General features: G+C 35.6%; 1 protein-coding gene across 4 annotated transcripts in view; it reads left to right on the forward strand.

Annotated features, from left to right (window-relative positions):
- The window catches only part of NNT (nicotinamide nucleotide transhydrogenase), a 97,995-nt gene that overhangs the window by 57,036 nt on the left and 16,990 nt on the right, over window positions 1-23,969 (forward strand). For all 4 annotated transcript variants that reach the window (XM_025388010.1, XM_025388009.1, XM_025388011.1 and 1 more), the window contains 2 exons: window positions 7,028-7,187; window positions 9,223-9,304. In XM_025388010.1, the coding sequence (XP_025243795.1) occupies window positions 7,028-7,187; window positions 9,223-9,304 (242 nt within the window). The remainder of the gene's footprint in view (window positions 1-7,027; window positions 7,188-9,222; window positions 9,305-23,969) is intronic.

A 23,969-nucleotide genomic window follows, 5' to 3' on the forward strand; every position in this document is an offset into this window, starting at 1 on the left:
TACCCAACTGTAAAGAATTAGGAAAATTAAATAGAAAGATGAAAATCTTCTAGTGCCTCTCTCCATCTGGAGATAAACAGGTAAGATTTTGGTTTATTTCCTTATGTATGGCATATCTGTGTATTTACTTGTCTGACCATGTTGTATATTGTCCTACATTTAAAAAAACTTACATACTACACTGTTGACTTTTTGTCATTAAAAATTCTATTTTAAGAGACTTTACCCTAATCCATAATATGGATATACAAAATTTATTTAATTTCCCCTTAATGCTATACATATGAAGTTGTTTGATTTTGATTTCTCTTTGTACATATCTTTGACATTTCAGATTTTTCTCTTAAGATAGAGTCCTAGAATTTATAGCCTCATTATACTTATAGCCATGTTTCTGGAAAGGTCATTCTAATTTACACTTCTGTTGGTCATCTGTGAGAGTTTCTACCTTAGAAGTTTTGCGGTCAGCATGATTTTTTTTTTTTTTTTTAATTATACTTTAAGTTCTAGGATACATGTGCACAACGTGCAGGTTTGTTACCTATGTATACATGTGCCATGTTGGTGTGCTGCACCCATTAAGTTGTCATTTACGTTAGGTATATCACCTAATGCTATCTCTCCCCCCTACCCACTCCCCACAACAGGACCCAGTGTGTGATGATGTTTTTTTAAAAAAAGAACAGAAAAATGTAACAACACTAATACTTCCTAGCTTTTCTGTTTGTTTCAAGTTCTCTTCTTGAGGGCAACAAGATGCTGTGCAAATATTATAATTAAAGGTTTGAGTAGAACATTTTTTCAAATTATAGGTGTTATTTTCTAAATAATACTTTTGAATAACTGTTACAGTACAAGTATGAAGCTAAGTGAAGCCAGAATGTGATTTTACACTGATAAATAATTTAGACAAGAAAGGGATCTGTATTAGTCCATTCTTACACTGCTGTGAAGAACTACCTCAGACTGGGTAATTTATGAAGTAAAGAGGTTTAATTGACTCACAGTTCCACAGGCTTAACAGGAAGCATGACTGGGAAGCCACAGGAAACTTACAATCATGGCGGAAGGTGAATGGGAAGCAAACACATCTTACCGTAGTGGAGCAGGAGAGAGAGTGAAGGGGGATGTGCCACACACTTTTAAACCACCAGATCTCGTGAGAACTCATTAGCATAAGAGCAGCAAGGCGGAAGTCAACCCCCATAATCCATCACCTTCCACCAGGCCCCCCCAACCCATGAAATGTGGGGATTACAATTTGACATGAGATTTGGATAGGGACTCAGCCAAACCATATCAGATACTTACTCTACCTTCGTTCGTTTATTACAGTATTTAAAAAAACTGCCTTATTTTACAACTCAGGATTTTTCTTACGATTTAATTGAAAATCTCATTGTAATTTGGAAGGCTGAAGTATCTTTTCATAGTAAAAAATATTTTTGTTTCTTAGGCTGTATTGCCAAACAAAGGGTTTGATAGCCCAAATTCAAAACAAGCTAAGGGGTTTTAAAATTAAATTACCTAAATTGCTTGGGGAATTTGGAAAGGTGAAGGTTTATGTATCCTATTTGAAAAGTGTCAGCTTTGTGACAGAAAGGAGAAACATTTGTGAAGAAAAAATGTTTATGAAGTTGTACTAGAAACAGTTTTCTGTAAAAGTGCTTTTAACCCTTAGTTTGATTTTGCTTCAGTTGATGAATTTGAATGACCAGCAGGGGGCAGCAGATTTTCATTATTACTTAAACTTGAGGTTTGTCAGTGGCTTTTAAAGTTAAAAGGGAGGATTTGAAGGATTTGAATGTTAACAAAGCCTGTGGCATATTGATATGCGGAGAGGAGGGAAGAAGACTTGTATCTAGTTCTTGAAATGTCAGCATGGTTAATTTCTTGTTTTATCCTTTTTAAAAAACGGTTTTCTTTAGGTTTTTAAATTTATGAAGAGTATTCCCCACATTTCTGTCTGTGTCTCTCTTATTACTCTCCTTTTCCTTCTTCACTTAGCGTCTTTTATTATTATTAGTTATAGCAACCATAGTAAGTCTTACAGTAACTCTTCTGCAACACTAGAATAAGGTAGCAAGAGGTACTTGTTGAAAGTACTCTCTTCTATGTGTTCTGCAATTATATCACCTTTCTCTTATTTTTCCTATTCTTTTATATTTTTTTATTTGTTTTCTCTAGGTCTTCTATTTCTTTTCTTTCCATTTCACTGCCACAGGCGTGCCATTTACCATCAGCATTCCATAGATATTTTGTATTCCTATTCTGTATATAGAGCTACCAAATTGTTCCAATAGCTGCCGCAGGCCATAAATATCACATTGGGTCAGATTGATAATTTGGATTCAAGAACAGTTGAAGTTTTAATTTAAAAAAAAATTCTGGCCGGGTACCGTGGCTCATACCTGTAATTCTAGCACTTTGGGAGGCCAAGGCAGGTGGATCAGTTGAGCCCAGGAGTTCAAGACCAGCCTGGGCAACATGACAAAACCCTGTCTCTACAAAAAATATAAAAGTGAGCTGGGCATGGTGGCACATGCCTGTAGTCCCAGTTACTTGGGGGGCTGAGGCAGGAGGATCACCTGGGGAGGTTGCGGCTGCAGGGAGCTGTGATTGTACCACTGGACTGCAGCCTAGGTGACAGAGTGATACCCTGTCTCAAAAAAAAAACAAAAAAACCCCAATTAATCAAAGATGTTTAATGTAGGAAATTTGGAAGAAACAGAAAAGGATAAATAAAAAAATAAAATTACCTAAACTTCTATTACCACTTAACAGTTAACATTCTAGTCTTTTTTATATGAATATGTTTAAATACATTCTACTGAATATATTATGTAATTGTCTAACCTTAATTTTAATGAAGGTTTAATTAATGTTTAATTTTCTAATAATTTTTAGCTCCTACTATTATAGCACACAGATATACCAGAATCTGTTTATTCAAATTCATAATAGTTGTTTTTAACTTTCTTTTTTTTTTTTTTTTGGTTGCAGTTTTCCTTCTTATACATCTTTGATTATTTCCTTAGGTCTAGTTTTTATAAGTGCAATTAACATGGTCAAAGGGAGTAAGAACATTTTGTTGGCTTTTGATATTGCTAAATTGATCTCCACAAAGCATTCACCAGTCAAAGCTCTTACTTGTGATGTTCAATGTGTTTGTCTTACTGTATGATCTGTACTCCTAGGCATTGTTACAAAACAAGTCAGAAACCAGCAAATACAAGCCTGTCATTTTTTTCGATTTTGAAGATAGAAATTATCTTTTCTTCTAAAATTTTCTGATTTCTCACTTTTTACATTAACCTTCATTGATAAACCTTCTTTATGCTTCTTTATTATAGGAAGTTATAGATTTATTCAGTCTCTTATGGCTGTGCTTAGCAGCTCTAGGTAGATCAGTATAATCATAAAAATAAAATAGCTACTCAAAATTAGGCATTAGTGCAGGATAACAGTCATTATGCTGGATGCTTTACAAAATATAGCCCATTTAATCCCCACACAAATTCTGAAGGTAGGAAATATTATTCTCATTTTACTGAGAAAGTATTGTAAGGCACCATTTATTATTCACCTTTGTGTTTGTGGAGTCTGGCCAAGTACCTGGCACATTCACACAAATTGGTTTGTTAAGTGAACATTAGATAAATATTTTGTTAGCTTATTTCATGTTTTAGAGTCTTCTCCAGATATATTATGATAGCAGATATAGTAGAGTTAACATGGTACCAGTATGTTGACCTTCACTGTTATTTATTGAAGGAAACATGCAAGTCCAAACTAGAACAGGGTGATTTTATTATGTGTGAGGGAATGGAATGCACCCCAAGTGGCTAACCAGCAATCCCCAAAATTGAATTTTTGTTCTGACAAAGAATTCTTTTGGGTGTCCTCTGAGCTCAGTGCTATGGTTGCACAATATCCAAGATTATAAAAACTGAAAAATGTTGACAGTGTCCAAACAACCAACTCAAATCAATGATACCCAAATATCATATAGACATTAATCTCTTTATGATTTTACAGTTTCTTTGTTTGTGATAGTATCCAGATTGCCTCAGAAATAGAAGTCTCACAAAAATTGAACAGCATTTTGAGATCAAATTTTCTGATTTTTGCACTTTGCTGCTTGGTTCCAAATGAAAATAGAACAGAATTAAGTGGATCAAAAGCCAAATCAAAAATATTTTTTTTCCTTTGTGATTAATTAATACCTACAAAGCATTGAAATGAGAGATGCTAGTAAATGGTATATGTTATTATTGCTTTGACTTTGTCAGTTTTATGACCTGTCCTTTGCTTTCAGATTGATTTCTTACAGTGTGTTCAGAATTATGTGAATTAGGGTTCTTTTTAATGTAGAATGCAATTTTAATTATTGGCTTAATAGCTTAAAAGGAACAGCCTTAAACAGTGTTGCAAATTCTTTGTCTTGGAAGCTGGGAACTGTTCAATCTCTGGAACAGCGATCATAGGATAGTCTCATTAATCATTTAAGCAGGCAAAAAAAAAAAAAAAAGGAGAGAGAGAGAGAAACAAAACAGAACCATAAACGCTAAACATTTGTTGAGACTATGATGTTGCAATGGTAAATTTAGAGATGAAAATAATTTCATTTTTAAGAGACCACATGGAATTATTATAGCTTAATGGTGATGTAATTGTGGATACGTGTTTAACAAGTTGACTATGATTGTTAAACTACTGTGTGGTTCCTTTTTTTTTGTCCCTAAGATGCCATCAGAAGTGGATACACATTAATTAAATGTTCTCAGAGATTCTTTCCTTCTTCTTCATTCAGTTTTATAGGAGGAAATAATGGTTCCTTTTAAGCCGAGTTAGAATAAAATGGTTTATTTATCCCTCTCCTCTGTCCCTCTACCTCTGTACAGCGGTACATCTACTACTGTGATCTTCTGCAGGACTGTATGATACAGGTGTTGGAGGCTCTTTGTTCACCGGACTTTTTTTTTAAAAAAAGTTATCTATGACAGAAATATCTTAATGTCCGAAATAGTCCTTTAAATCAATTTTTAAGGGCAACAATTTGGTAGAACATTTATTTTGATAACAGTTTCAGAATTGTATAATTCAAAACTAGAAAGGATTAATCTAGATCAATGAGTTGAATGTTTGGGAAGTCTCAGATGTGGCTATATGGATTTTCATTAAATGTTGGATTTAAATATGGGAGGAATGTGTTAGGAATTTAAAACATCATGTCAGCTTGGGATTGTGAACTTAATTAAAAGCATTACTTTAGCCGGGCATGGTGGCTCATTCCTGTAATCCCAGCACTTTGGGAGGCCACGGCAGGCAGATCACTTGTGGTCAGGAGTTTGAGACCAGCCTGGCCAACATGGTGAAACCCCATTTCTACCAAATATATAAAAAGTTAGCCAGGTGTGGTGGTGTGCACCTGTAATCCTAGCCACTCTGGAGGCTGAGGCAGGAAAATCTCTTGAACCCAGGGGGCGGATGTTACAGTGAGCCGAGATCATGCCACTACACTCTAACCTGTGTGACAGAGCGAGACTCCATCTCAAAAAAAAAAAAGGCATTACTTTAATTCTTTCACCTTCTTATCCATTAATAATACATGTAAAGACATTTCAGGTTTTATTTTGTATGTAATAACCTTAGACAAATTTGTCAGACTTTGGGCTCTGTAAAATGTCAATGTTGTATCTGATAAATAGAGTTTAGGTTGAAAGAGCAATTACAATTCTGGCAACATTTTGATTCATCATCTTTGAAATTTATGTTATTTAGGCTTTATTAAAGTATGGCTTCTTGCTCATCTTCTGTGTACCTTTTCCTCCCTGCCTTTGCCTGGGCCCTACTCAGCATAATGGAAATGTCTCCACCAAGCTAGTAGCAGGCTGAGCCATCATTGTGTGGGGCGGCTATAGTTTTCTCCATGTGGTATTTATCATTGAAGATCTTGGTGCTTTTTTACTTTTTTAATACTAAAGTGTTGTATTTTAAAAACAAGCAATAGATTGACACTTACATAGCTTTTAAGTAATATAATGAATCAATAATATATTTATTACAGCACTTAAAATAGAGTTTAATAAGTTTTTGGAAATTTTTTCTGAAGTGATAAAGTCAGTTATGATCATGTAGAATGACTGTTTTGATCACATGTAGTGACTTGAAATCTTAAAATGCATTTGATTACTCAGAACTACCCCACATCTAGAGGTCTATAAATGAACTGTTTTCAAAACCACATCAGTTATTGTCACATATTTTAGCAGTGGCATTCCTATGGTACATTCTTGAGTGATTATAAATGAGCATGAGAAGTTCATTTCTCTTATTTTTCTTTTATGATTATTTTTCTAATTAAAAGAGTGAGTATAAATTTTAAAGAGTATATAACCTTATTCCTCTACCTATTTGGAAGTGAAATATTTTAGAGTCCTAATGATGAACCCAGTTACTTCTATTAAAACTTAGGTATGGGGCTTTATGGAGCTATAATTGATTTGGAAAATTAGACAGTATCACCCCCATATTTCTATTTTCTTGATGACAGAGAGCAGCAATATTCTAGACGAAATGGATCTTTACTCTTTTGATTCTTACCAGTTGCTTCTTCACAGCTGGTATCTGTGAAGATGGAATCTGTAGCAGAATTCAGCTGAGAGATAAAATTGCCCAATCAGCATTCAGACAGTAATAAGTAGATATGATTTTTTTCATTACTTTATGAATTTTACTGATAATTTTTTATTAAGTTCTTTGTTTCTATTGACTGTTTTACTGAAAATATATCAGTTTGCAATTGATTTGATAGGGAAAAATATAATGTGGTTCTCAGATATCTTCTGTCATTTAAATTTTTGAAGTGATTTTCAGAAACCAGCTGAAATTTATCTGAGTAGAATGTTGTAAATGATCAAATAAACCTTTTAAAATGATTCCAAATATCATATAGACAACGTTTGTACCATTCTCAAAAAGTTATGTGGATTAAACTCTCACAGCTGATAATTTGGCTCTCCAGGCAATGAATCGCTCCCTGGCTAATGTGATTCTTGGAGGCTATGGTACTACTTCAACAGCTGGTGGAAAACCCATGGAAATTTCCGGCACACATACGGAAATCAACCTTGACAATGCAATTGATATGATTCGAGAAGCTAATAGCATTATTATTACACCAGGTAAAGAAAAAAAGCAAAAGCAAATAACCTATAAAGCTGTTATAATAGATGACGTTAAAATTTCTTATAATAGGAAAGTAGAATTGAAACTTCTTTAGTTTTGAAAATATGATGGAAACTTAATAGCACTTCTATGATTACTAAGTGAAAAATACTGAGAATTCCCAGTTTAAGTTAATAATCTGGAGATCGCATGGTAATTCTATAAATTCTTACGGTGGGTTCTAGCCGTGTCTTTCTGTGATTATGTGTACATGTTTACATCGTTTTCGAGTCTTTTTTTTTTTTCTCATTGGTAATTTTTGGGCCCATTGTCAAGACGGAATTAGATATAGTATATGAAAATCTTTAGCCCACTCATTAGAGTTGCTCAGTAAATGTTATTCTTTTTTCAAAAATGATTATTTAAAAAATCATCAAGAATCATGTGGTTTTCAACAAAATGAGGCAATGTGGCCTGGTAGAAAGTGCTTGGTTTGGAGTCACGATACCTCACTTTTGTTCTTAATTAAGAATTCTTAATCTACGTGACATTACCCAAGTCGTTTAATCTCTCCAGGCCTCAATTTTCTAGTTATCTGAGTTTTAGCTCTTCACTGTTATCACAGAATACTGTGGTATTACGGGTAATACATTGGTTTCAGATTAAGATTTTAACACTATCATGTTATCAAGTGAGTTTTCTGTAAAGAAAATCTACTCATTTGACATGTGAGTAGTTTACTAGTTAGTTATGTACTGAAATAAAAATAGGAGACATTAGCTGAGTGGAATGTTACAGTGTAAACTTTCTCAACTTGGGACAATATCACTTTTTAGGGGCATTTGAAATAGGTGTATTTGGGTTTCTGGTGTCCAAAGATGGGACTGCTACTGTCAGTTAGTGGATGGAAGCAGATAAACGAAATGTACTGTAATGTGTGGGGCACTGCTGCATAATGAATCATCACACCCCAAGTGTCATTGGTCTTACCTGTTGAGCAACGCTGTTCTGGAGTGTAAAGGTGTAAAGATGTAGAGGACACAATCTATTTCCTCTAGGCATTTTCCATCTAATGATGAAGTCAGATAGGTAGATCAGTAATGCAAGGTGGGTTATGATAAGGGCTAAACTGAACTATGTGCACAATTTTTTGATCACAAGAAACCTATGAAGGTTTGTAGGGAGATGAGGATTTGTTTTTAGGCCTTAGAGGATAGATGGTGTTGGGATGGGAGAAGCCAGTGGGAACAGCTTGAGCAGAGACTTGGCATTTGAAAAAATGGGGATAGAAAAGTGGGAACAGATGTGAGATTCATTGTGCAGGTAGAATGGACAGAAAAGGCGGTGAAGATGACTGAAGTTCTTCATTATACCTGTAATAACATCAGAAATATGAAACAGTTTTTGGAGTGTGGGGAGGAAATTTTGAGTTCTTTTTTTGAGATGTTAAATTTGAGGTAGAGATGGGACAAGAGGCATGTTATACTGGGGCTCAAATGACAGGTCAAGCCTGCAGACAGATTGGGAATCACCAGATGGTTGTTGAAGTCATGAGATAAGCTGAGATTTTCAAGGAGATTGTGAGGGGCAAAGTTAAAGCCCTTTGGAAGCTTTGTCATATAAGCGGAGAAAAGAAGGAGATAAACTATTGAAGGAACTAGAGGAAGAATAATAACAAAATTAGGCTGGGACAGAGGACTGCAGTGTCATCAAAGCCAAGTATGAAGAGAGTTTAAAAACACAAGAGAGAGACAGAGAGAGACAGAGAAAGAGATGAGAGGGAACACCCAAGGGGTATGTGCAGTGTCGGGGTCGGGGGTGCACAGTGGTCTTAGACACTACAGAAGATTGAGGAGCAATCATTACACTTTCAATTTCAAATATAGGGCAATATTTTTAAAAGCCAAGCTTATGAGTTTGCTTTCATTTCTAGTCCTGTTAAATGATTGCTTCTCTTGGCATAAACATGTGTTTTGATCAAGAGAGAAGTTGTACTTCATGTAATTTCAAAATAAAAAACACATTCTTCTGTGTTCTTAATGTTCCTTGCAGGCTATGGTCTCTGTGCAGCCAAAGCTCAATACCCCATTGCTGATTTGGTAAAGATGCTCACTGAGCAAGGCAAAAAAGTCAGGTAAGCGTTTGCAGTGGAGAGGCTTGCAGTGTGTGTAAAGATGTGTGTGTGGAGAAAAGGAAATAGAGTGGACCCTTGAACAATGTAGGGGTTAGGGCACTGACCCGCCCATACAATTAAAGATCCATATATAACTTTTGAATCTCCAAAAACGTGCCTACTAATGACCTACTGATGATCAGAATGCTTACTGATAACATAAACAAAATGTGTATCCATTAACAAATTTTATGTTATATGTATTAAATAGTAGAGAAAGGAAAATGTTACTAAGAAAATCATAAGGAAGAGAAAATATATTTGCTATTCCTTAAGTGGAAGTGGATCATCATAAAGGTTTTAATCCTTGTCTTTATGTTGAATGAGATGAGAAGAAGGAGGAAGAGGAGGAGTTGGTCTTGCTCTCATGAGTGGCAGCGGCAGAAGAAAATCTGTGGATAAGCGGACCCTCGCAGCTCAAACCCATGTTGTTCAAGGGTCAGCTGTAGATGGCTTCTGAAAAAGATGACTATTTCTTAAAGTGGCATTTTACATATGTAATCCTAGGTAAAGAAGTTAAGTTGTTAACGAACAAGCCATATTCTGGTCTTAGTCTTACTATTTAGATTTTGCTGTCCCTGGATTAGCATCAACTCAAATATTATTGACTCATTTTAGAAAAGGAAAATTTGTTATTCCAAATTCTTGAATATTTATTAATGGGGAAATCAGAAGTCTTGTTTCTCTGTGGTTTGATTTGAGGAAAGAGGTCAAACGAAGCATTTTAAGTACATCAAGTTGTATCTTTTTGGTTTCTGGTCACACTGAATAAAGACAAAAGGTCTTAAAAGAGAGGCCTTGAAGAGCAAGATCAAGTAATAAACCTGTGTGCTGGTTACTGTTTTGCTGAGTTAGCTCTCATATACTCAGGGCGGAAAAGGCTGCTGAAAGTGTTCTTTTCATAAAGCTATTTATGTTTTGAAATATGAATCAGAGCAGCAGCTGTTCCTGCCACTTGCCATTTGGGCATTGGTCTGCTCTTGGGAGGATATTAAGCAGAATGGCAAAGTTGAGGGACTCCGTTTTACTAGCTTATTCTCCATGATGTTGGATAAAGGGTTTGAGGAACGTACAAATAGGGCCATTGGGTGATGAATGTGGTGACCCTCAGGGTACTTTGCATCTGTCCTGCTCACCTTTGGGTCCCCATTCTGGAACTCTGATATTACTTAGGAGTCAGAGAAGAGATCCTATGGAGTTATCCCTGGTAGGACAACTGCTGCCTGTTTTGTGGGGAGGCTGGTTCACTAGCAGTTGCATTGATGTGACACTGTAAGTCAGAGAGACAAGGTAACTCATTAAATAGAATTAGTTTGTTTACCAGGATGGTAATGTTTGTGGACAAAACTGTTAACTTCTGTTCTTAAAAGTTTTAGACATCAACCTTATGCTTTTGTCTCTAGACAAACAATGTTCCTAGAGCCAGCCAGAGTACTTGTGCTGGACTGGATGCAGAATCCTAATCTCTGGCTGGAATGTCCCAGCTACTAGTAGTGGTGAAAGAAACTTAGATGATGAAATCAGGGGGCTACCTTAATTGTATTAGTGTCAGCAGTTATGTCAGCCGCACTTTTATTTCTTCCTTCCTTTCTTTCCTATGCTTCTTTACTTCTCTCACTCCTTCTCCACTCCTTCCTCCAATCTATAGTTTGTGTTTGTCAAATATATAGAATCAAAATACTATTTTGTGGTGGGACCAGCATTTCTGTGATATGATTTTCATGTTTATTGAGAATCTTAGATGAATTGAAGACGATGAGAAAAGTCATTGACTTTATTTTTAAATTTTTACATAAGAAGTCTACTTTTTAGTTACTTATTCCAATTTTTACATAGGATATTAAGCTGTGCTTTTTAAAGCCATCATTTTGCTACTGAGAACATTTGTAGGCCTGCAAGTGAAAAGGATGTGTTAAACAACATTTTATGATTTTCCTAAAAAGAAACTGCTTTCTCTATTCAGTCCACATGTGAAAAAATCTAATGTATTCGTAATGCCCTCTTTCACCACATAAATGTTTAGGAGATGAGTGGCAATCATAATAGAGAAAGAAAAATGCCTTTCATGTCTTAGTTATCCTTAGGGAAGGGAAGGATTAATTTGACATACCTCTCTTGTAACCCGTTGATCAGTCTAGGTTAAACAGACATCTTGGAAAATCAGTCCAGTGTTAAATAGGTGGATGTGGAGTGAAGAGCATCATGACTGTAGTGCATCTTGAAGGAAGACAGGACCTTAAGGGAAATGTCAAAGGAAATAAGAGAGATGGGAAAAATGATCTGAAAGGAAAAAGGATAAGACAAATGAATTTTTTGTTTCTGATCTGATTAAAATTAGAATTTTATCTATGAGGACATGATATAAACTACTGTTGTAGGATGATTTCTGTGACACTGCTTGGGAAAAGTAATTATTTGATGAAAGGTTTATGAGAAATATTTAATTATACATATATGAATACTTTTTCAGTTCTACATTTTTTATTGAAGTAATTGTGTAAATAGGACCAAAGACTTTTCATGAGAGAGCTTTTCATTGCTTCACATAATTGTTAACATAGTTCGAATACTTCTATAAATTTATTCATAATTTATTATGTAGGATCAGAATAAGATTATTAATTCAGTCTAGTTTCTCTATTTGTAAGTTATTTATAGTCATCTTTCTTTCATATTAAAGGTGAAATATATTAATATATTATAGTTTTTTTACTATAGTATGTTGAATTTTCAACATAAACTTTGTAACAAATTATGTAAATCTTCCATTTGAATTAAATGGAAAAGGACTATTCTTGCTAAAATGATGACAGTAGATCATCATATTTTTCTGTGTGAATTTTTTTTATTGAAAGAGATTTGTAGAAACTTTGTGATTTTCTTGTGTGTGTTATCTTTTCACAGGAGAAATGCAAATTTATGAAGTTAGGAATATATATATACATAGATGCTAGCTTTTTTCCTTTTTTTTTTTTAAGGGGCAAATGTCTGTTTGAACAAGAGATGGCTGTAGCAGTTACCTCGTATTTTAATGAAATAAATCTGTATTTACAGTTTGCAGTAATTTAGTCCTTTCATCACTCTGTGGAGCTCCCACGGTGTTCATTGAGTACAGCTGCTGGCCCTCTGGAGTTAGTAGGTCTTTGTGCCTCAGGACCCCAGCATGCCTAGCATCCAGATGTGGTGACATATTCACACACATCCCCTGTGGAAATGTGCCAGTGTGGACATATGATTGTCATCAATTAGTTACGCCCAAGTGGTGCCAAGAAAAATTGCATCTGTCATACAGTCTGTCTGGCTTCAAGGCCCATGATTGATTAGAGACACTCCTGTTTTCCTTTACTTTGGCCATAGTCATAACATGCTCACGAACTAAGATTATATAATGAAGCACATCACATTGCATGACAAGAACTCATTTTAGAATGTCATGAAAGTTCATTGGCTTAGACTTTCTTTAGTGGCCAAGATATCATTTGCTTCCCAGTAGCCCAGAATGCCTGTATAGCTTACCTAACTTCTACTTGATGTCTAAAAGGATTTTATGACAACAATCTTATGACGTAAGAGCCACAGATATTTTTTATTTTTCCTTCCCAATTTTTGGATTGATTATATGATAGGCTTTTCGTTGTAAGGCAGAGATAGTGTTCCCATTGAGTAATTAGAAAGGGGTAGAATATGCCTGTAATCCCAGCACTTTGGGAGGCTGAGGCAGGGGGATCAGGAGGTCAGGAGATCAAGATCATCCTGGCTAACATGGTGAAACACCGTCTCTACTGAAAACACAAAAAATTAGCCGGGTGTGGTGGTGGGCACCTGTAGTCCCAGCTACTCGGGAGACTGAGGCAGGAGAATGGCGTGAACCTGGGGACAGAGCTTGTAGTGAGCTGAGATCGTGCCACTGCACTCCAGCCTGGGTGACAGAGTGAGACTCCATCTCAAAAACAAAACAAAACAAAACAATAAGGGGTAGAATTTTTTTCTTTTTTATAATTAATTACTTCTTGATTTTCTTTCTATAAATCGTTATTGCTTGAATTATCACAGAAGTCATTTGAATTTATTAAATACCTTTCAACTTTTTTAAAAAATTATTTTTGTTTTTGAGATGGAGTTTCACTGTTGTCACCCAGGCTGGAGGGCAGTGGCATGATTTCAGCTCACTGCAGACTCTGCCTCCTGGGTTCAAAGCAATTCTCTTGCCTCAGCCTGCCAAGTAGCTGGGGCTGTAGGTGCACACCACCACACCTGGCTGATTTTTGTATTTTTGGTAGAGACGGGGTTTTGCCATGTTGGCCAGGCTGGTCTTGAACTCCTGACCTCAAGTGATCCGCCTGCCTCAGCCTCCCAAAGTGCTGGGATTACAGGCGTGAGCCACCGCATCTGGCTTCAACTTCTTTGAGTGACTAACTGATGTTATGTATTGCTTTCATGTTAATGTTCTACCACATCCTTCTATTAATAACTTACTGAGAAATTTATTGCTAGGTACTGAGCATACAAGGATGAATAAGTCCAATTCTCAAAAGTTTATAGTTATGAAGAAATCACTATTAACAGATCAATCAATGAATGAATTCTATTCAATGTGATAGCATGCTAAGACAAGTAGAGTATTAGTAAGAATACAAGGAGTAGTTAGCTGTCCAGGAGATATTTTAAACTTTTTACAAGCTGAAATATCTTGCATGTTTTTAAAAATAAATATTTTAATTTATTTTTTATGTGCTGTCTAAACACATCTAGCTGTCTGTGGTATTTGCAGTCTAATAATGTTTTACAGTCTTGTGTAATATGGCTATAGGTTTAAATACATGTTATTTTTACTTAGAAATCGATTCTTTGAAGATACTTGAAAATATAAAATATTTTGTCCATCTAACTAACTGGATTTTGTTGTTGTTGTTGTTGGAATTTCACTCTGTCACCCAGCTTGGAGTGCAGTGGCGTGATCTTGGCTCACTGCAACCTCTGCCTCCTAGGTTGAAGTGATTCTCCCACCTCAGCCACCCAAGTAGCTGGGATTACAGGCATCACGCCCGACTAATTTTTGTATTTGTAGTGGAAACGGGGTTTCATCATGTTGACCAGGCTGGTCTCAAACTCCTGACCTCAGGTGATCCACCCACCTTGGCTTCCCAGAGTGCTGGGATTACAGGCATGAGCCACCACATTAGGCCAGGATTTTCCTGATTTTCATGGGTAAATGTGATTCAGATAAACAAAGTTCAGCCTTCTTGGATTTGTTATGTTTTTGGGTGGAGGAAGAGTCAAGGCTTGCAAATTGGTAAAGCAATAAAGTTACATACTTCTGACGAGAATAGAAACTAGGCCAGTTGAAATTATCTCGTATAGTATTTGAGTAATGAGATAGACATTATTTAGCAGTTTCATGTCAGCTTTGTAATACTTTTATAAAATACAGATCCCACTATTCACATCCATAACCATTCATTGAACAAATAATTATAATATATAGCACTCTTTCCCAGGCTACTGTTGTAGGTCCAGGGGATACCGCAGTGAAGACAACAGCTGAAAATTCCTGGTCTTATGGAATTTACATTAATTAACTAATTAATTGATTAATTAATAGACTTCAAGATAATCTGAATTGGCGATTATAACCCCATTTGTCTCCAATTTCAATGCTACTTGAAAAACCAGAGAACAGCTGTAGCATAGGTTATTGTGTCAGAGTTTCAAGATTATAGCTGCCACTATTTGGCCTTGAATTAGCCAGCACTTTTGGTTTTCTCAAAGAATGTGGTGTGTTTCTTTGCACTTTGCACTGCGGCTGCCTTCTCGAAAAACATGGTGGCAGGATAGTGAGTATGAGTTATTTGTATAACTGGTCAAATGAATGAAACTTTGATGGAAGAGAGGAAAACCAAAGAAAGTATGTGCTTTCACTCACATCTATGTTCAACCTATTGTGTGGAGTTGCTAGTAATCTCCCAGAGCAAAGGTGTCTGTTATGCTCCTAGAAAGTGGCCACCTTCATCCCAGATTGGCTTTATCTTGTCCACAGCATATTGGTATGGTGGAAAGAACAGAATACTGTGTTAAAGCCTGTGCTTTAGGTGCTTTGTAAAGCCTCTTTCGGTCATACCACTCTGGGACGCATTCCTTATAAACTCTTGTCACAGGCATTCCTGTGGTCTGAGGAAAAAACTCTTAACTATTGATGAACTCATTGTCACTGACCATCAGGGTGATTTTTGGCTTCTGGTTCTGGTATTAGTTACAGGAAATTCTTTGAGCTTAGTTTTTACAATGAAGTTCATGTGAACAACTAAATAAGGATCTTGCTTATAAATAATTTTCATTTTATTGAGCTCATTAGCCATTACATTCCAAGAGCCATTCAATAGCATCATAAAAATTATTCAGACAGAAAGGTGAAATTATGTATAATTTTAACTAAATCTCTCATATTATAATATGCCAGAATGTAATATTCGAGAGTTAGTTGCAAATTGAATTCTTTCTGATATCATTTTTCATAATCTTGTTGACTATTTAAAAATCAAAACAGTGTCAGTAGTTATACAGTTTCTATTCTGGGCCTGGTATTTGGATTTGGTTAAGCGATGGAAAAACCAGATTTGGGCACAATCTATAATTACTCTCCTCAGAATGGAAAAGGTAGTTTTGGGACATGGTTTTATAGAGGACTGCATTGACGTTTGCACGAGACCATCTGAGCTGATCCTTCTTACTCACTTCTTTGGGTGGCCTCAGTGTCACAGGCCACATGTACGATGGAAAATGTGACTGTAGCCTGTCAAATATTTCCTCATTCACATTCATAAGACAAAGTCTATTATTCGGCATTAGAAAAATTGTTCCCCTGAGATGTTTTCGTAAGCTCTCTTTCATATATATATTTTTTTTTCCGAAGAAGGGAAGGCCGTGATGAACAGCAGAATTCAGAAACAGAGTAGCAGTTCAGCCCTTATTTGCCTTCAAAAAAAGAAAAGCACAAAGTGTTCTTTAATTCTGGCTTTTGGAAAGTTCTAGGAAATTAAATGAACACTTTTTTTACACTAGGAATTGTGTGAGTGAATTCATCAGAACTGCTGCTTCTAAGAAGGACTCTGATAGTTTTAGAAATCTAGGTGTTTATTCCTTTGCCTGGAAGGCCTCACCAGAGATGTTGACTCTACAACGTATCTCATTCATTAGTTTTTGTGGACAGCAAGTGCCTCATCAGGATTTTTTTTTTTTTTTTTCACTTCTTACCATATTTTCCTTCAGATGGATAGACTAGCCCCACCCAATTGGTCCAGGCCTTTTCGCCACTAAAGATTATTTATCTAACAGGAACAATTACCCTGCTGACACCATGATTTGGAAATTTTTATTCAGAACTGACTTACTAAAATGATTCCTTAATAAGAAAAACCCTTTTCCTTGTACTTTTAATAAGCGTGATTTAAAACTGTCACCAGAAGTTCTGATCAGCATGTGATAAACCAAAGAAACCTGCCTTTTCAGTGAGTCTATCGTATTTTTCACAAGTGAAATGCTTAATTAAATGTAAAAAAATACTGAATATAGTAACAAATCATTTGATTACCTCCAGAGACCCTCCTCAGAATGTAACACTGCCACATCCAAACAGAATTCCACAGGTCCTTGAGGTATAGCTCATACTAGGGACTCTTTATTGTATCCACAGTGGAATTTCCAACCTGTTTTTGGGACAGAACACTGTGCAAACATTTTTGGTATAATTTCTAAATGAAGAATTCCTGCCTTAAGAAGCAGTTGGAAGATTGGAAGATCTTTAAGTTCTGTTTAAACCATTAACGTTTTGTGGATGTTTAAATATTTATAGTTTTAAAACAGGAGAAGTTAGTAGATGTTTAACAAATGAGCCTTCTTTTTTATTTTCTGTTTATGTATTTTGCTTACTTTGTCAGCCTCCTAGAAGGTTATCATAACATATTTAGGAAAATTGTGGGATGATAGTATTGGGAAGGCAGAATTTCAAAATGCTATCAATGTACCTTGTCCTATATCCAGCTTGATTTTAAAATGTAAAACAGAGTAAAATAAGGGAAAGTAACTCTGAACATCTGGAGTATGGACATAAATTTTGCATAGTGACTCACAAAACATGTAAGCAAATTGTTGAAGGTTGTAAAGAGCTTTTTTCAAAAAAAATCTGTTAATCCTTGTCACTATTTATAATAGCAAGAAGCTGCAAAATGGAAAAAGTACCCTAAATAGTTTAGAAAGGGGCCCAGTTGTACTTATAGTTTCTTTGTGTAACTGTTGAATTGGGATGCTCAATTTAATTAAACATTCTTAATAGTTTATTGCTGAACTGGGTCTGGATATTTCCATAATACAAGAAGCAAAACATTGTTTGAACAGTTTTGGTAGGATGCATGTGGTGAATGTTTTATATTCCTTAATGGCCTCACATACCCAAGAAAACTTCTGTTAAGTACCCTGGTCAGGACATATTGTCTCCATGGTCTGTGATCATGGAAATTTCTGTTGTTGTGTCCCCTTTAAAACATGTGGTATCTGAAATCTAATGTGAAGTTGCGAAAAACTCTAAAGAATGAAGTTTATGTCATCATGTATTATAAAAGAGGCTTTTAAAAAATAGTACTTTTTGAATTGCTTCTTTTTCATATTTTACCAAGTATACTCAGTATTCATGAATAGTTCTTGTATATACTCCTATTTGTTTTTATTCTTCCTTGGTTAATTTAAACGGTTCTGAAGATCAGGTTGTTTCGTTTGAGTAGATCATTCTACTTTTTTTGAACTGTGCCTGGGTCTATTCTTAATTGATGACTGAAGCCTGAGCTTTTTTATTATCTAATGTTCCGTGAAAGGCTTTATCGTTTTCATATTTGAGAGAGGAAAACAGCAAATAATGTTGAATTTTTTTTTTTTTTTGCTTCGAGGTAGTGAAGAGATTATCCTAACTTGATCACATTTGTTGTATCTATCAACCAAAGAAACAATACATTTTTGCCTAATCATATCAGTTAAATGGTTAAAAATGATCTTTTGAAATTTGACTCTATCAAAGTATTTGAATGTTAGTTTTGACCAAGTTCCCAGGAAGCTCAACATTGATAATTATTGGCCTCAATCTAGATTGACTGTATAGTTTTTTAATACTTTTGATGTAGCTGCAAATACAAATAATTTCTGGCTTTTATTGGACTCTATTGATTTTTACTTGCATTACAAGATAAAAATTAGAAAAGCAACCCAGTAAGTGTTGACTTTAAATCAACATTTGTTTTAATGTGAAAATGTGTGCTTCTTTATATTAAGTGATTATTAAAAATATGCATTTATTTGAAAAACACAGATGAACATTTATATTATACAAAAATGTATGTGAACAGGATAATTGCTGTGTACATTTATTGAACACTTATTTCTGCCAGGTGTTGGTCTAAAGCACCTTGTATGAAAAGCTTTTTACACAAACTATATCACTTAAATCCCTCAATAGTCCTCTGAGGAGATTTTATTATCAATCCCATGGTACATGTGAGGGAATGGAGGTGCACAGAAGTAAATTGTTCAAATGCTTTCAACCTGGCAGTGGCAAGCTAGAACTCTGAACTGCTACCCTATACTGCTTTTCTAAATCCTTTCTCTAAAAAGAGACATAGAAAGTATATAAATCAGTATACTTTATTGGGCACATTGTGTTGTTTAAAACCCCTTCTCTCCTTCTCTCTCTTTAATTGAGTCCCTGCAATAGAGTGGCAGGAACTGATAAATAAGACATGGTTTGTTCCTATTCTCAAGGAACTCTTAGTTAGGAGAGCACAGTCATGTCAACCAGTTATGTTATTGTATAGTAAGAAGTAGATGCATAAAGGAAGAATTCTGAAAGCCCGCAAGATCTTTCTATGTCCTCATTTTAGTTATTTTCCTCTGTAGGATCTTATCATGGTGATGGATAGCTGATTCTTTTTTAAGCATTTGCATAATAAAAGATAATTTTCAGAGTTGAAAGAGAAGAACTAAAAGGTTGGTAGGCTTTGCATGTTGAAATTCTGGATATTCTTCATGTGATGACGGAACATTGATGAACTTTCGCCATCAGTTCCAGGAAATTGCTCATCATGGCCAACCAGTGTCTGATATAATTAATTTTAATACATACTTTGGGGATTAGCCAGTTACATGTGCCAGAATTTTTTATAAACTCGCATTGACTCATCAGCATCCATATATATCTCTATGCATTTGACTGTATTCTGTTATTTTTCTCAAAACATTGGCATTCTCTTGTAATAATCTTGGATATGTTTTTTTTCTGACTTTAGAGTCATAAAGTTTAGTGTAATAAATTACTGTGCAAGTAGATATAAAATGATCGGTCCTTTGGGATATTAGGCATAACATGATGGTTATGTTGGTAATTACTTACCCTTTACAACTAGCTCAAAATTATTTACCCTTTACAACTAGCTCAACAAAAACGTTGTCTTTATGCAGTCTGCAGCTAATCAAGGCATCACAAAAAGAACTAATATTTTTAGAGGTCCTTAATTTCTAATTTGGTCCAAGATACCTCAGTTAAATCCTCAAGATGGTAGCCAGATGGATTAATTTAAAGGTGACAAAAGCAATATTAAAAACAAATAAAATTAAACAAAATAAGCTGGAATCAAGGAGGGATATAAAATTGAAATCCAACAGTAATCACAAAGTATATATTGGGTTATGTAGCTAAAATAGACGTCCTAGTTCACTGAATTTCAGGACTGGAGAGCTTTGTGGTAGGCAGAACAGTGGTCTCCCAAAGTGTCCACATCTGAATCCCCAAAACCTACGACTATGTTACCTTACATGGCAAAAGGGACTTTGTAGATTTGATGAAGGTGAGGATTTTGAGATGGGGAGAATTTCTTGGATTATTGGGTGGGCTCAGTGTAATCACTAGGGTCATTATAAGAGGGAGGCAGGAGGATCAGAGTTAGAGAAGGAGTTGTGACAGTGGAAGCAGAAGTTGGGGTGATGTAGCCCCCCACCAAGGAAAGAGGGAAGACTGCAGAAGTTGGAAAAGGCATGGAATGGAGTTTGCCCTAGAATCTCCAGAAGGAATTTAAATTTTTTTTTTTTTAATTTCAATAGATTTTTGGGGAATAGGTGTTTGGTTGCATGGAAAAGTTCTTTAGTGGTGATTTCTGAGATTTTGGTGCACCCATCACCCAAGGAGTGTACACTATACCCAATGTGTACTCTTTTATCCCTTGCCACCCCCATCCTTTCCCCTGAGTCCCTAAAGCTCAATTACCGTTCTTATGCATTTGTGCCCTGATAGCTTAACTCCCACTTATGAGTGAAAAAATATAATTTTCCATTTGGTTTTCCATTCCTGAGTTACTTCACTTAGAATACTAGTCTCCAGTTCCATTCAGGTTGCTGTGAATGCCATTGTTTCATTCCTTTTTATGGCTGAGATACCACATTTTATTTATCTGCTTACTAATTGATGGGCATTTGGGCTGGTTCCATATTTTTGCAATCAGAAATTGTGCTGCTATAAACATGTGTGCAAGTATCTTTTTTGTATAATGACTTCTTTTCTTCTGGGTAGATACCTAGTAGTGGGATTGCTGACTCAGATGGTAGATCTACTTTCAGTTCTTTAAAGAATCTCCACACTGTTTACCATACTGTATTGTACTAGTTTACATTCCCACCAGCAGTGTAAAAATGTTTCCTTTTCACTACATCCATACTAACCTTTATTATTTTTTGATTATGGCCATTCTTGCAGGATTGAGGTGGTATTGCATTGTGGTTTGGTTTTCATTTCCTTGATAATTAGTGATGTTGAGCATTTTTCCATATGCTTGTTGGACATTTGTATGTCTTCTTTTGAGAGTTGTCTATTCATGTTCTTAGGCCACTTTTAGATGGGATCGTTTGTTTTATTCTTGCTGATTTGTTTGACTTCCTTGTAGATTCTGGACATTAGTATTTTGTCAGATGTATAGATTTTGAAGATTTTCTCCCATTCTGTGGGTTGTCTGTGAACTCTGTTGATTATTATTATTTTTGCTGTGCAGAAGCTTTTTAGCTTAATTAAGTCCCATCTATTTATCTTTGTTTTTATTGCATTTACCTTTGAGTTTTTGGTCATGAAATCTTCACCTAAGCCAATATCTAGAAGAGTTTTTCTGATGTTATCTTATAGAATCTTTATGGTTTCGGGTCTTAGATTTAAGTCTTTAATCCATCTTGAGTTGATTTTTGTATAAGGTGAGAGATGAGGATTCAGTTTCATTACTTCACATGTGGCTTACAATTGTCCCAACACCATTTGTTGAACAGGGTGACTTTTCCAGACAAAATTTCTGAATTGCCAGAAAAAGAATTCAGAAGGCCAATTATTAAGCTAATCAGGGAGGCACCACAGAAAGGTGAAGTCCAAGTTAAAGAAATAAAAAACATGATACAGGATATGAAAGGAAACATCTTTTGTGAAATAGAAAGCATAAATAAAAAGCAATCATAGAGAAATGTGCAATGCATTGAGTGTCTCAGCAATAGAATAGAACAAACAGAAGAAACAACTTCAGAGATCAAAGGTAAGGCTTTTGAATTAACCCAATCTGTCAAAGACAAAGAAAAAAGAATTAAAAAAAATGAACAAAGCCTCCAAGAAGTTTGGGACTATGTTTAACATCTAAAACTAAGAATAATTGGTGTTCCTGAGGAAGAAGAGAAATCTAGAAATTTGGAAAACGTATTTTAGGGAAAAATTGAGGAAAACCTCCCTGGCCTTGGTAGAGATCGAGACATCCAAATAACACCTGGAAAAGCTCAAAGAACACCTGGGGAATTCATCACAAAACAATCCAGAAGGAATTAAGGCCTCTCGATATCTTGATTTTTTTTTTTTTTTTGTCCAGGGAAACTGATTTTGGACTTCTGACCTTCAGAACTCTTAAGTGATAACAAATTTGATTGTTTCAAGGCACTACATTTGTGGTAGTTTGTTACAGCAGCAATATGAAACTAACACAGACTTTATTTTTTTTATTTTTTTTTAAATTTATTTATAATTATCATACTTTAAGTTGTAGGGTACATGTGCATAATGTGCAGGTTTGTTACATATGTATACTTGTGCCATGTTGGTCTGCTGCACCCATCAACTCGTCATTTACATCAGGTATAACTCCCAATGCAATCCCTCCCCCCTCCCCCCTCCCCATGATAGGCCCCGGTGTGTGATGTTCCCCTTCCTGAGTCCAAGTGATCTCATTGTTCAGTTCCCACCTATGAGTGAGAACATGCGGTGTTTGGTTTTCTGTTCTTGTGATAGTTTGCTAAGAATGATGGTTTCCAGCTGCATCCATGTCCCTACAAAGGACACAAACTCATCCTTTTTTATGGCTGCATAGTATTCCATGGTGTATATGTGCCACATTTTCTTAATCCAATCTGTCACTGATGGACATTTGGGTTGATTCCAAGTCTTTGCTATTGTGAATAGTGCTGCAATAAACATACGTGTGCATGTGTCTTTATAGCAGCATAATTTATAATCCTTTGGGTATATACCCAGTAATGGGATGGCTGGGTCATATGGTACATCTAGTTCTAGATCCTTGAGGAATCGCCATACTGTTTTCCATAATGGTTGAACTAGTTTACAATCCCACCAACAGTGTAAAAGTGTTCCTATTTCTCCACATCCTCTCCAGCACCTGTTGTTTCCTGACTTTTGAATGATCGCCATTCTAACTGGTGTGAGATGGTATCTCATTGTGGTTTTGATTTGCATTTCTCTGATGGCCAGTGATGATGAGCATTTTTTCATATGTCTGTTGGCTGTATGAATGTCTTCTTTTGAGAAATGTCTGTTCATATCCTTTGCCCACTTTTTGATGGGGTTGTTTGTTTTTTTCTTGTAAATTTGTTTGAGTTCTTTGTAGGTTCTGGATATTAGCCCTTTGTCAGATGAGTAGATTGCAAAAATTTTCTCCCATTCTGTAGGTTGCCTGTTCACATAACACAGACTTTAAATGTCATGTGGAACAGCGATTCTTAGTCTTACATTCTCATCAGTTAGGTTTTGGGAAAGCAGTGGGCCTGGTGGGCCTGGGAGAAGCAGGAGATACTTATTGGTGATCTGGATTGGGAAATTAGGAAACATTTTTGGTGTCCAAGATTACTTTTAACACCTGAAAAGAGCACAAATGATTAATTTGAGAGGCAGTTAGTACTGTAGGATTGGGCAACATCATGTAGTTACTCTGCAAATCCTGGACTCCCTCTAAGTTGCTTCTTGCTCTTACTAGTGGTAAGACCATGTATTGAAATCCCTCCCCCACCTTCAATAAATAAAATGCTGTCCCAGCTTCCATAACGGTCTTGATCATGCCCACTGCCAACCATCCTTTGAGTTATATGTAAAATACTCTTGGATTCATTTTGGATTGAACTGGGAGTTACGCATGAAGGCAGATTAATGAGTCTCTCTCCCTCTGGCCCACAAAAAAGAAGCCTGAAATTTTCCTAGATAAGGATTTGTTTTAAATTGTTAACAAAAAGCTTTTTTTAATAAAAAAAAATTTAATTCTTTCTTTTACATTTGAATATTTTCTTT

The sequence above is a fragment of the Theropithecus gelada genome, chromosome 6, assembly GCF_003255815.1.
Source record: "Theropithecus gelada isolate Dixy chromosome 6, Tgel_1.0, whole genome shotgun sequence".
Classification (NCBI taxonomy): Eukaryota; Metazoa; Chordata; class Mammalia; order Primates; family Cercopithecidae; genus Theropithecus; species Theropithecus gelada.